The sequence below is a fragment of the Pocillopora verrucosa genome, chromosome 11, assembly GCF_036669915.1.
Source record: "Pocillopora verrucosa isolate sample1 chromosome 11, ASM3666991v2, whole genome shotgun sequence".
Classification (NCBI taxonomy): domain Eukaryota; kingdom Metazoa; phylum Cnidaria; class Anthozoa; order Scleractinia; family Pocilloporidae; genus Pocillopora; species Pocillopora verrucosa.
In genome coordinates this window covers 9,361,240-9,375,921 of record NC_089322.1, presented here as the reverse complement: position 1 = coordinate 9,375,921, position 14,682 = coordinate 9,361,240, and the positions used below count along the sequence as shown (strand labels likewise).

The 14,682-nt window shown below is 38.4% G+C and overlaps 2 protein-coding genes across 2 annotated transcripts; both read right to left on the bottom strand.

Annotated features, from left to right (window-relative positions):
* Positions 1-207: 207 nt before the first annotated feature.
* On the bottom strand, positions 208-4,936 carry LOC136277014 (uncharacterized). Its single transcript, XM_066158614.1, has 3 exons — positions 4,867-4,936; positions 1,366-1,623; positions 208-533 (listed from the first exon to the last, which is right to left on the bottom strand). Exons 2-3 carry the CDS (start codon positions 1,605-1,607, stop codon positions 257-259), a joined length of 519 nt encoding a protein of 172 aa, XP_066014711.1. The 5' UTR covers positions 1,608-1,623; positions 4,867-4,936; the 3' UTR covers positions 208-256.
* A 1,888-nt stretch (positions 4,937-6,824) lies between these two features.
* LOC131786408 (uncharacterized) lies at positions 6,825-11,987 on the bottom strand. The gene is made up of 4 exons (XM_066174543.1): positions 11,873-11,987; positions 8,456-8,588; positions 8,044-8,301; positions 6,825-7,213 (listed from the first exon to the last, which is right to left on the bottom strand). Exons 1-4 carry the CDS (start codon positions 11,916-11,918, stop codon positions 6,937-6,939), a joined length of 714 nt encoding a protein of 237 aa, XP_066030640.1. The 5' UTR covers positions 11,919-11,987; the 3' UTR covers positions 6,825-6,936.
* Between the last annotated feature and the right edge of the window lie 2,695 nt (positions 11,988-14,682).

Sequence of the window (14,682 nt, the reverse complement as noted above, 5' to 3'; positions counted from 1 at the left end):
GGGGTGGAGATCATGAAATCCTCCGCTGATAATATAGGGGAATCAAAGAAAAGCTATGTACTTTATGTAAATTTAAATTACGTAAATGCTCCTTTGTCGCAAAAAAAATCCTCCGCATATCCCCAACACGGTTATAAAACTTGACCGGTCCCTTACAAGTAAAAATCTCAGCCTAAGCCTTTTTTTGGGGGGAGGGGAAGGAACTTGACTAACAATGTTAATAAGCTGGAATAAAATGATGAAGAAGGAAACCTCTTTAACAGTTGAAAAAGAAACAAATGGACATGAAAACTAACAACAGCGCCTGCATTACACCAGGTTTAATGCCAGCGGCTGCATTAATGCCAGCGGGTCCACTGATGTCTTTCACGCCATAGCACTGATCATTTCCGGTCGCCCCAGGGTCCCAATCGTTTGCGCAGAAAGGATTGTAGTCAGCGAAGCCCAAGTCCAACACTTCTCGGTCAGTAAAGGAAATAGTGCAATCAGAATCGATCAGATTCTTCAGACATTTCTTCATCTTGGCTTCCTCCCTGAAAGAATGACATTTAACAAAATCATTCTACGTGTGCCTGTTTCCCTCATTGTGCAGTTTTGGATCTGAGACTACATTGATTTCGATCTATTTCGGTTTACGAAGCTAAGCCGACTCTGATCGGTAAAACTCGCGTCACCTTCTTAATGTGGCTTGCTAATTGGCATTTTCTTGCGTTTTAATAAGTTTACTGGGTCTACATAAAGAGCCTTCTTAATCTGTCGGTTAATTCTACTACTATTAGCAATGATCATAATACTTCTGTTTATATTTATTGTTCTTGTAATACACAACCAAGGAGCAATTTTATTTGTCCTTTTTCTCTTCCAAATTTTTTTGGATTTTAAGACTATTTTTTTATTTCGCGGAGCTTTCAAAATATGGTGGATTTAAATGTCTTCTAAACTTAACGATCCGTTAATTCAAGGCTTTTTTTAACACACCCGGACAAAAAAAGAACTGAGAATAATAGATCAAGTCTTGTCTTAGGAAAATTTTCTACATTTTTACGCCTGTTCCTAAATATAATGTTATTTCTCAATTTGTCGGGGGGAACATTCTCAAGACAAGAATGTAAAATTGTTCCTTGTTCCACAACCGCGCCCTAATCAATCATCTCCATCAATTTATCAGTGTTTAACAAACAAATGCAAATACATTTTGAGTAAACCCACGGCATCATGGGATCTTTTTAATTTGTTTTATATCACAAAGAAGCATAGTTGATAACGTTGACGTCATCTATGCGTTTACATCATAAGTAGCAACCAATCAGAATGCGTGTATGATTCAGTTTATTGTATAAAAGCAAATAGTCTACACAAACTCACGTGCAAAGAGAGGAACTCGATTTGTCCGCGACGAATATTTGCCGGAAGGTTCTCGCACATGCGTTTGCTTCAGTGACGAAAGAGTTGGAACAAGGCAATGATGCCGCTGACGAGGGCGCTATTAGAGCGCGGCCTTCAGAACATTCTTTGCTGTTAAAACTCTTGTCTACAATTCCTCTGATGGTGCTGTCTGTCAGTGAGTCAGCACAATATTTCATCACCTTCACCACACAGTCTTTCATTTGGTTGAACTTAGCACTGGAATGAAACAAGATAGCCACCGAGTTAAAGCAGTTTTTAATTGTGAGTCCATTGTAATCCATAAACAGAACAGGCGACCTGACAGATACCGCGGTATTGCGTTACAGTTGGATGAATCGTCGTTCAAAACACCTCAGATTTTAATGAACTTACAAACAATCTCCTTTGGGGTCCTTTTGCAGTCCTTTATAGAAAAATGTGGCGCATTTTCGAGCAGCGCAATAGTACTCCATGAAAGTACGCTGTAAGAGCAATGATTGACAGAAATCAATAAATCAGTGAGCCGTTTGTTATGAGAGTGATTTTTATGAATGTAAAGTAAGTAATTAGGAAGGAATTAAAAGCTCAGGTTTGTTATCACGCAAATATTGTAAAAGGAACTCATCCTCGAGGGAGTAGAAATCTTTGAAGCAATCCCCTAACAAAAAAAGTTCATGGATCTGTTCCTCCTCCCATTCGCGCCTAAACACACAAGTTTCACTTTCGGACCGGAAACTAACGCTCGTGCGGCATTAAATCTCTCAGAGCAAATATACTGTCTCGCGTTCTTTTCACCAACAGTTCCTTTGTCATCTTGTAAGACTTCATATGTTTCACACAGCAACTATCCTCATACACATGCATTTTCAAAAATCGGTCACGAACATAATGAACAATTTTGAGATTGCATTGAAGTTTAATCCGCGTACCGAGAAATGTACAGAATCCACATTAGGATGTTTGAGAAGAAGCATGTGTTTGACTTGGATTACACTGCCCAGCTTCCCAACTCCCTCCGCCCCTTCCTTCCTTCTATAATATATATATTCTATAATATAGTGCCAGTGAGCCGTAACGACGTGGACTATATTACGCGGTTCGTTCTATGTTAACATTAGGGTCAAATTAGCAAGGTATGTTTGTAACAGTGAATCGAAGTGAGAGATACGTGATGAAGCTGAAAACGCAATTTGTACGTGTATTAAAGTTTACTTCTTAAGACCTCCACTTGGAAGGTCTTAGCCAATAATATTACTCTTTATCCGTCGTTGAACAAGCATGCAGACATGGTACAAGATGTTTGCGTCCACAAGATATTGTGCAATACAGGATATTGTGCGCTACACTACGTGATCGCTTTCAGGTCCGTGATTTGTATGGGAAACGAAAGGCATCTTCGGAACAGAAAAAGACAGATAAAGAGATTTACGATGTTTGAAAACTCGTCGGAGAATACAAAAGAAGTTCAGATCTTCATCAGTTACGCAAAACAGCATGAAAATTACCCACTTTAATTCTGGGGTCAGTATGCGAACGCGTCTCTTCTCTTCCACGCTATACAGTCGACGTTGTTTCAGTGTATCAGCCTAAGATCGTCCTGTATCCCTTTCATCAAACGACAAGTAGCTTTGACCCTGTTGCATGTGCACTACAGAAAAGCGCTATACTCAAAGTATGCATAACGAATGTTCCTCTCAACTTGTGTCGTACATCGGCAAGTTTGCCAAGATGTAGGTCTGGGAAAAACACAATTAAATGAGGACAGCTTGAAAGAGCTAAAAAGAAGTGAAGGAGAGATAATTTTCAATAATCGTTTTATTGTAGGAAATGATTACAAAGAATGTTACTGCAATGAAATCAGAGTCAATTTACTGATGGCATCTTCCAATTAGATCCGAAACTGAGAAACCAAACTCCCCGCTTTGCAACGAAACTGTGTAAAAAATAGCAAAACTCCAAGGAGGAAGAAGGAAATAAGAAGACAAAGCCTCCGAGAAGGAATTAAACGAAATTGCTTCAACGTGGGAATCGACTGATTACTTTCCACATCTAATTGTTTGATCAATTGTAGAATGTAATTAGTTTAGGTTATTACCAAAAAGTTGGGAAAAGAAAGATGAACTTATCCACGGCCACGAAGAGAAACAAAGTGAAGCGCGCAGAGATCTGCATCTTCGCTGCTCCTTTGCAAATGAATTGTTCGAGAGTTTTCGTTTGCAAAACAAACAACCACGTCTCGCTTCCGGAGCGAAACTAACGCTGATATTTGGTCTTATACTCTTTTTAATTATCGTTTCATTGGGATTGCGTCGAATCAAACCAGATGGAACGAAACCATTCTTATATTTAGTGTCATAATCTCGCCAATCGTTTCATCAGGATCATTGTTGTGGAACTACTCTTTTGCAAACCAGATGCCTTCTTATGCAACATAAAATACTGATTACAGACATATTGGACAATTTTAACGTTACTTTTGCCAAAAAAATATGCAGCAATCATTTCGGGAAGTTTGAATAGAAGAGCGTGTTTGTCTTGATGTACGGTAAAAATCCTACCTTTTTCCTCCTTTCCTTCGTCGCGCTCCAAAACGCTTCCGCTGCTTCTGAGACGCAAGACCACTTCATGATATATTTTATTGACCAAGCATATGGTACAGGACATTGGCCAACGTACTTTACTTCATGCGGATTGATCATTTTCGTGTCCGTGATTCATAGTGATATCAGCCCAAGAATATCAGAAACGAAATTGTGGTCTCTCAGACACCTCTTTTAATCAGTGAAAATTATCATTGAGGAATTTATCTGAATTTTTATTTCCTTCCCGCCTCGATTGCCTTCGCTATTTTGCGGGAGGGATATGTATTTTACTTGCAAAAGTTAATAAATTTTGTTGATTTGGTCGTATATTCGTGTTATTTTATTGTATAGAAAGTAATATTACAATGCAGCCAACGCCTTCTTTTGCTCGCTCGATTCTTACTATTATCTAAGTATCTGGAACAAATGCTTCTCTCGCCTTGTGTCGCTGATCGGCAAGTACGCTAAGATGCAGGTCTTATCCTAACTTGAAAGAGTTCAAATAGTTTGGATAGAGACTCGAGCAGCAAGTTGATAGAAATTTTACCGACAGGGACGAGAGCTGGCTTGAGCGTGCAGTGATAAATAAAGGTGATTGAAAAGCAGACTCAATTTAGTCAGGTTGTTATCGTGTTGGTCCGTAACTTACCATCCAAAGACGTCGCGACGAAACAATGCGAAAACATACAAAACTAGCAAAGGGAAGAAGAAAAAGAACAAAACGAAGCCATCCGAAACGAGACTATACGAAATCAACTCCACGATGGGATAGAATGATAAATTTTTTGCAACCGCGTTCATTTCGTGTTCTGTAATACCTTGCAAACACCCACGTTTTTCGTGTTCTATAAACCCTATGGCTAGTACCTAAAGGTAGAGCAGTGAATCACGAACTTACCCAAGGCAACGACGAAAATTAAAGTGAAACGCACAGAGATCTGCATCTTCGCTGCTCCTTTGCAAATGAACTGTCGAGAGAAAGCTAGGTCCTATTGTAATTATGAAAACCGTTTGCTTCACCGATTTTTCCGCTTTTTTCTCGGTGACGTCAGCTGAAGGTCTGGGCTTGCCTGATTACATGAGCAACGCTGGCCCACTAGACCGGACTCCAACTATGATACAGTCACGTATTTTTTACAAGAAAATGGAAGACCTGAATAAATTGTTGGCGACATCAAATGTCCTCAGCTAAATATGTTGGGTCGCAGTGATGGGACAGTGATGTCACATTACGGGCTTGCTGATATCAATCACCTCTGTTACACCGTAAGAGTCTAAGCCAATGATATAAAGAGAGTTATTGATCAGCGTTCTCATTGCTTTTGCGTCCGTCAATTTGATGCTAAAAGCACATCAGTATAAGTTTTAGTAGCCAACACTTCTCAACGTCTTTGGGAAATTAAAAGACGCTGATTGATATCAGCGAGCGAGCAATATGCCATGAATATTGGTAAGAGGATTCTTTGGTGCAACAGCTGTCACTTTAACAACTCAATGTTAGCGCAGTTAAACGATTGCACAGGAGGCTTATTATATTTAGGACCGAACGTTATTCCATTTAGGACCAAATGTTATTACATTTAGGACTTTATTACATTTAGGACTTTATTACATTTAGGACTTTATTACATTTAGGACTTTATTACATTTAGGACTTTATTACATTTAGGACTTTATTACATTTAGGACTTTATTACATTTAGGACTTTATTACATTTAGGGCTTTATTACATTTAGGACAGTTATTACATTTAGGACCTCAAAACGGATAAAGGCGAAGAGAGTTATATTCACTCCCCACCCCCATTCCTCTCCTTATATTTGACCATCTCCCACCCCCTTAGTACACGTTTCTTTCTCTCCTCAGCCTCCGCTGCTACTAAATATGTACGTCTATTATGTAACAGTTATGACGACCGGAAACACTGCTTTTTCGTTTAAACTGGCTACTTTTTAGCTGCATGTTACAGCAAAGGTTGTATTGAAAATGCCTATTTAGTCTCCACTACACAACAAATAACGCAGTAACGAAAACCAAATAAGTTTATTTAAGGTAGCCTGACGAGAACTAACCCGAGGTATATAAAATCCTGACATACAGTCAACTCCCTACACATTCAAAAATAGGTATGCATTACATACATGCAAACTTCACCAAGTCGGGATTCACAGAGATGGGCAACCGCTAACAAGGACATTACTAAACGGATATATGGAGGCCAAAAAAACCTGTCATAGGAAACTCCTTTGGGAAAAAAATACGACAGGAAATCTGAGTAGGAACCATGGCCCAAACTCAGAGCAGTTAGCAGCCTACGAGGCTTCACAGTAAAACAAAATAAGTTTTCAAACCAGGATAAATTTGTCATCAGCCAGAGGTGGACGGTTGGTTCTGGGGCCTAGATGGACATCACGTGCTATACTCTCCCTTATACACCACTGCATCATTACTCATGGTGCTCGGGCCTCAGGCCCAGGTCTTGTCGTTTCTCGTGCCGACAAAATTTTTATTTCTGCCTTATTCGCAGACTCAATCGTCAGAAATACCATTTTTCTAGCAGTCATAGCAGAGAGTAGAGATGAGTTGGGTGGCGTGGGTGAGTTGTGATAACAAAGAAACACTTTGGTTTCTTATTAATTTCCTTTATTCAAAATATCATTAACGTACATGACTCAGCGCAAAATCTAATACGACCATTGTGAAAAAAATAAGTTTGATCGAAATTGATTGAAAAAAGAATGTGTTTTTTAGACCTATTTTCATTTTCATTATCTTTAATTTCTGAAATGCTTCTATAAAAAGTGGTCGCTCAAGCAGTTAGGAAATAAAAGGCAACTACTAAAAGGAAATCTTTCAGACTCAAGATAAGCTTACAGTTAATTCAAAGGCTTCGCCGGTACAAAAACTCATCAAACTTGATTTAAAAGGTCTACAAACTGGAATAAAATGATGAAGAGGGAAACCTCTTTAACAGTTGAAAAAGAGACAAACGGACATGAAAACTAACAAAAGCGCCTGCATTACAGCAGGTTTAATGCCAGCGGCTGCATTAATGCCAGCGGGTCCACTGATGTCTTTCACGCCATAGCACTGATCATTTCCGGTCGCCCCAGGGTCCCGATTGTTTGCACAGAAAGGATTGTAGTCAGCGAGGGACAAGTCCAAGAATTCTTTCTCAGCAAAGGAAAAGGTGCAGTCAGAATCGATCAGATTCTTTAGGCACTTCTTCTGCTTGGCTTCCTCCCTGAAACAATGAAAGTTAATAAGGTCATTCTACATATGCCTGTTTCCTTCGTTGTGCAGTTTTGGATCTGAGACTACATTGACTTCGATCTATTTCTGTTTACAAAGCCGAGCCAACTCTGATCGGTAAAACTCGCGTCACCCTCATAACGTGACTTGCTCATTGGCCTTTTCTTGAATTTTAGACAGTTTACTGGGTCTGCATAAAAGGCCTTCTTAATCTGTCGGTTAATTCTATTACTACTAGCAATGATCATAATATTTTTGTTTATATTCACTGTTCTTGTAATACTCAACCAAGGAGCAATTTTATTTGTCCTTTTTCTCTTCCAAATTTTTTGAATTTTAAATGTTTTTTCGCGGAGCTTTAAATTGAAAAAAATACGGTGGATTTAAATGTCTTCTAAAGTTAACGATGCGTAAAGTCAAGGCTTTTTGAACACACTCGGATTAAAAAAAAAAACTGGGAATAATAGTTTGACTCTTGTCTTAGGAAAATTTTCTACATTTTTACGCCTGTTCCTAGATATAATGTTATTTCTCAATTTGTCGGGGGGAACATTCTTAAGACAAAAATGTAAAATTGTTCTTTGTTCCACAACTGCGCCCTAATCAATCACCATGAATAAATCAATGTTTAACAAACAAGTGCAAATACATTCTGAGTAAACCCATGGTATCATGGAATCTCTTTAATTTGTTTTAAATCACAAAGAAGCATATTTGATAATGTTGATGTCATCTATGAGTTTACATCACAAGTAGCAACCAATCAGAATGCGTGTATGATTAAGCTTATTGTATAGAAACAAATAGTCTACACAAACTCACGTGCAAAGAGAGGAATTCGATTTGTCCGCGACGAATATTTGTCGGAAGGTCCTTGTACAGGCGTTTGCTTCAGTGACGAAAGAGCTGGAACAAGGCAATGATGACGCTGACGAGGGCGGTATCAGAGCGGGGCCTTCAGAACATTCTTTGCTGTCAAAACTCTCGTCTACAATTCTTCTGATGGTGCTGTCTGTCAGTGAGTCAGCACAATACTTCGACACCTTCACCACGCAGTCTTTCATTTGGTTGAACTTAGCACTGGAATGAAAACAAGATAGCCACGGAGTTAAAGCAGTTTTTAATTGTGAGTCAATTGCAATCCATGAACAGAACAGGCGACCTGACAGATACCGCGGTATATTACAGTTGGATGAGTCATCGTTCAGAACACCTCAAAGTTCAATGAACTTACAGACAGTCTCCGTTGGGGTCCTTTTGCAGTCCTTTATAGAAAAATGTGGCGCATTTTCGACCAGCGCAAAAGTACTCCATGAAAGTACATTGCCCAACAGGAGGGAGTGCTTCATGGCTTTCAACGAGAAACGCTGTGGGAGCAGTAATTGACGGAAGTCAATAAACAAGTGAGCTGTTTGTTATGAGAGTCATTTCTATGAATATGGAGTAAGTAATTAGGATATTATTATTAATATTATTATTATTATTATTATTACAATAATTATTATAATTATTAATAATAATAATAATAATTATTAATAATTAATAATTACAAGAATGTAACGCTCTAAATTGTTATCACGCTAATAATATACATGGAAAAATTACTTAGTTCTGATTGGTTAAGATAAAGGCAGTTTTCAGGTAATTCAGTGCAGAAGAGAGTTAATTCAGTGCAGAAGAGGGTTAATTCAGTGCAAAGAAAGAAACAAATCAGACATTCTGATTGGTCAATAATCAAAGAAACTCACAGATAGCCAATCAAATGCGAGCCTTGGATGTCGCAACAAAATTTGAAAATTTGCGAGCGAAACGATGGCCGGTGTTTTAAGTAGGCTTTCTTTCGCCACCGCAGCTGGAAAACAGCTTAAACAACGAAAACACTGTAAAAAGCACTGCTTTTTGGTTGTCGATTTGGAAAAAGTGGTGTTTAGAGAAGGGAATTGCCGAGGAAATCGAAAATTACGAGCCGACCCAGCTTAACACTTTGCTCGAGCGATCACACGCCGAAATTAAAAACAAACATGGTTAAACCTCGGAAACGACGATTCCATTTCATCGAAAGTGATTAGGACACAGACTGAACAATTCCTTGAACTGTTTAGCCGGACTTTGAACTTTTTTGCAACATAAAGATGTGAAGATATCATTGCATAATTTATTATTATTTTGATCGTACGCGGTTGTTTTGACCGAAAGCAAGGTTTGAATAAATGATTTTTGCACTTGACGCGCGCGCTTTGCTTATGTTTAATTATGATAAACCGTCTCGTATTTTTCCATGTATATTATTAACACGTAATCACATGCTTTTTCTCGTGAAATTTGGAATAAACAAGCACTTGTTAATTTTTTCAAAGACCATGAACAATTTTTAGATTGCATTGAAGTTTAGTGCGCGTGATGAGAGGCAGGCGGTGGATGTTATTACCCAAGCAAGTAGTTCAAGTATAGAGTATTTGCCAATCGGCCGTAACGACGTGGACTATATCACGCGGGTCGTTCTTTGTTAACGTCAGGGTCAAATTAGCAAGGTATGTTTGAAACAGTGAATCGAAGTGAAAGATACCTGATGAGGCTGAAAACACAATTTATTTGTGTATTAAAGCTTACTTCCTAAGACCTCCACTTGGAAGGTCTTAGCTAGTAATATTACTCTTTATCCGTCATTGAACAAGCATGCGGACATGATAAAGGATGTTTGCGTTTAGATATTGTGTAATACAGGGTATTGTAATCTACACTACGTGATCGCTTTCAGGTCCGTGATTTGTATGAGAAACGAAAGGCATCTTAGGAACGGGAAAAAACAGACAAATAAATTTAAATTACATTTTTTTTCATCTTAATATTAGAACAAAACTGAACATACAATGCAAATTAGCCTTCTCAAACAGACTGTCAATGATGATGAAATAGTCTCTTGCTGAATAAATTTTTTCTGTGATCCTATTAATGCACAGGACACGTGGAAACAATAAGCATAAAATATAACATTTTGCCATCACTTTAGTCCTTCATCAGTGCACGGATTGGCTTGTTGTGGTGAAATGCGATGTTTGAAACCTCGTCGGAGAAAACAAAAGAATTTCAGATTCTTATCAGTTACGCAAAACAGCATGAAAATTACCCACTTTAATTCTGGGGTCAGTATCCGAACACGTCTCTTCTCTTCCACGCTATACAGTCGACGTTGTATCTGTGTAACAGCCTAAGATCGTGCTGTATCCCTTTCTTCAAACGACAAGTAGCTTTGACCCTGTTACATATACACCACAGAAAAGCGCTAGCTCTAGTCATAAATTTGAGAAGATTCCTCCCAGCGTCAAAGTATTAAGTGCTGAGAAAGCAGAATTATAATGCAGTTCACGCCTTGATCTCTCGAGAATTTCTCTCAGCTAGTGTCGTATATCAGCAAGTTGCGAATGAATTATTCGAGCGTAGCTTAGGTCCTTTAATTCAAACATTTTTCTTTAGCAAACCAAACAACCACGTTTCGTTTCCGAAGCGAAACTAACGCTGAAATTTGGCCTTTTAAGAATCGTTTCATTGGGATTGTATCAGGTGAAACCAGACGGTACAAGACTTTTCCTATATTTAGTGCCATGATCTTCTCGCCAATCGTTTAGTGTCATGATCTTCTCGGACAATTTAACGTTGCAAGGGTGTTTGCTTTTGCTAAAAAAACTATGCAGCAATCATTTCGGGAACTTTGAGTAGAAGAACGTGTCTGGCTCGATGTGCGGAAAAAATCCTACTTATTTCCTCCTTTCCTCCGTCGCGCTCCAAAACGCTTTCGCTGCTTCTGAGACGCAAGACCACTTAATGATATATGTTATTGATTAAATACATAGTTAAGGTACAAGACATCGGCCACGTACTCTACTACATGCGGATTAGTCATTTTCATGTCCGTGATTCATAGTGCTATCAGCCCAAGAATATCAGAAACGAAATTTATGCTCTCCTGGACTTTCTCCTTTGTCCAGTCAAACTTACTTTTGAAGAATTTATTTTAATGTTTATTTTCTCCCGCCTCGATTGGCTTCGCTCTTTTGCAAAAGTTAATACATTTTGTTGATTTCGTCGTATATTCGTGTTATATTATTGTATAGAAAGTAATATTACAATGCAGCCAAAGCCTTATTTTCCTCGCTCGATTCTAACTGTTATCTAAGTAACTGGAGCAAATGCTTCTCTCGCCTTATGTCGCTGATCGACAAGTACGCTAAGATGCAGGTCTTACCCTAACTTGAAAGAGTTGGCGAGAGACTCGAAAAGCAAGTTGCTAGAAATTTTTACCGACAGGGACAAGAACTGCATGGAACGTGTAGTGATAAATAAAGATGATTGAAAACCAGACTCAATTTAGTCAGGGTGTCATCGTGTTGGTCCGTAACCATAGAATCCATAGACGTTGCGAGGAAACAATGCGAAAACATACAAAACTAGCAGAGGGAAGAAGAAAAAGAACAAAACGAAGCCATCCTTAACGAGACTAAACAAAATCAACTCCACGACGGGAATAGAATGATACATTTTTGCAACCGCTTGCATTTCATGTTTTGTAATACCTTGCAAACACCCACGTTTTTCGTGTCCTATAGACCCTTTGATTAGTACCTCAAGGTAGAGCGGTAAAAGATGAACTTACCCACGGCGACAACGACAATTAAAGTGAAACGCACAGAGATCTGCATCTTCGCTGCTCCTTTGCAAATGAATCGTCGGGTGTAACTATGTCCTGTTATAAGTATGAAAACCGTTTGCCAAATCGATTTTTCCGCTTTTTTCTTGTTGACGTCAGCTGAAGGTCTGGACATGCCTGAATACATGAGCAAGAGTGGCCCGGTTGACGGGACTCCAACTATGATACACAGTCACGTATTTTTTACCAGCTGATTGAAAACCTGATTAAACTGTTGGCGACATCAAATGTCCTCAGCTAAATATGTTTGGTCGCAGTGATGGGGAACCAGCTGCTGACCGAAACTCTTAACCTGTCTTTCTACCCTGTCCGATAAGTTTAAAACCTTTTCACGTCGCAATTTCGAAGTTTCGTATACCGCTGTCAGAGCCAATGATATCGACATTGGAAATATTTAAGAATATATAATTAATTTTTAACGTGAATGGGTTCTCGCAGTTCTGTTCCCGAATCATTTCGTTTTCGGATAATTATCAACCGAAATGCAATATATGAAAGATGAAATGAGAAGCCTGTCAATACTCACGGGTAGTTTAACTTTATCATTGTGACCTTTGAGATGTCACGTGCAGCTAGTTATTAGGAGCATTAAAAAAAAAAGAAACCAAGTACGTATCAATTCCAAGTTTATTGTCATGATAATCGAAGGGTAGCAAAGAAAGGTAGCAATGACATTATCAAAAAACTATCCCCATGATACTGTTGGCGTCGAACTAAAAGGCAATTAAAAATAAAGTTTATGTAACTTACATTGTACATACCAATGATTGAGAATAACTCCAAATGAAACCGACAATCAGAGTAAAAATAAATCATGCAAAACAAGTTGGAACAAGTTATAAATGACTTACTTTGGTTTAGCTCCTAGCTTTGGTTGCATGTAATCTGAACATAGCGGCAGTGAATTACAGTCTTTTTGTCCAAAGGTTTTTTCATCTTTTTCTGTTCGTCTAATAGTTGGGGGGTTAGATAAGGCTATATAAAGAACTTATTAGTGCGAGCCGTCGCCATTTTGGTTCCGATAGCTTTAGTCACCAATCCTCCTTCAAAATGGTCCAGTAGACGGGAAACGTTAACAAAGAACGACCCGCGTGATATAGTCCACGTCGTTACGGCCGATTGGCAAATACTCTATACTTGAACTACTTGCTTGGGTAATAATATCCACCGCCTGCCTCTCATCACGCGCACTAAACTTCAATGCAATCTAAAAATTGTTCATGGTCTTTGAAAAAATTAACAAGTGCTTGTTTATTCCAAATTTCACGAGAAAAAGCATGTGATTACGTGTTAATAATATACATGGAAAAATACGAGATGGTTTATCATAATTAAACGTAAGCAAAGAGTTCATTACTAGAATAAGGTACGAAAAAGGGTTTTATTATATTATTTACAATATTTTTATCAAAACTATTTTCAATTTCTGTCGTGATGTTTACAATATTTTCATCAAAACTATTTTCAATTTTTTGTCATAATATTTACAAAGGAAGGGAAGAATCATAGTAAGCTTGCACGAAGCTAGTTTGTGCATTTTTTTTGATCCCGTTTCTCGCTCCCATCAATCAATAATGATGATTAGATTTTAAGGACCCGATTATTAATTGCTGGCACCAAGAAGCACGTACAGCTTAGTATAAGTTGAAATTCATCAATTTCGTTGTTGTCGAATTAGTCCCATAAGCGGAAGATGTTGGCTGGCAAGTTTAGATATTTTCGCCTTTGCATTCATGTTAGCCTCTTCTGCGAAACCAGTCTTACTTGTAACTTTGTTAATATGGCCTCACTGTGTAGGAGTTTCATAAGATGGTAGAATGGGAGATGAGTCTTTCCGTTGACCTTTCGAATTACGGTTAGATCACACCATGGTTAAATCGCTCCCAGTTCGATCGCTCCAACCAAAAGTTAGATCGCTCCACTCGAAAGTTAGATAGCTCCATCAAATAAGTTTCTACGCTCCATGTAGAAAACTAGGGTAAAGGTAGCAAAACTAAGGTATCTTAATCGATAGTCCATTAAATGACGTGCATATCTTACCGCGCTTGAAATAAATCCGAGTTACGCAGAAAGAATAAATAAAGCCTCATGAAAGTGACTCACGAAGCGTAATCAACTTTATTAATTAAAGATAGCGGATATCAGTTTTATTACACCAAACAGCGAAAAAGGCCACACTGGATAGTATTGGCATTTGAAAGATCTTTTTCAATTCACTTCAGACTATAACGTTTTAATTTATTCCACGATCATTTTATCCATCATTGTCATACATCATACATCGGTAGCTCGGTGGCTAATCTGAAGGTCAAAGTGAATACGATGTACTCGAATCGTCGCAAGACACATCGCCACCTATAAACTTTAAAGGTCATTGGTGAGTAATACTTCACTTTACAACATGGAGCGAAGTAACTCATGTTGGAAGCCAAGTGACTTATTTAATGGAGCAATCTAACTTTCGAGTGCGATCTAACTTTTGGTTGGAGCGATCTAACTGGGAGCGATCTAACCATGGTGCAATCTATTCGAATACCGGCCTCTCGGTTGAGTCGGTGGTCCAACCCTTTATATCATTATTTGTTCTAACGGGTCTGTTGTTAAAAAAGATTAAAAAATTATTAATTTTTAATTTATATGCTTGTCAAAGTGGTTGCAAAACGTTTCTATGATTTCATAAACAGTCTTATATTTAACTGAGGGTAACAAACCTTCCAAACACCGACCAGGCAGATGGCTTCCAATTAGTATTATCA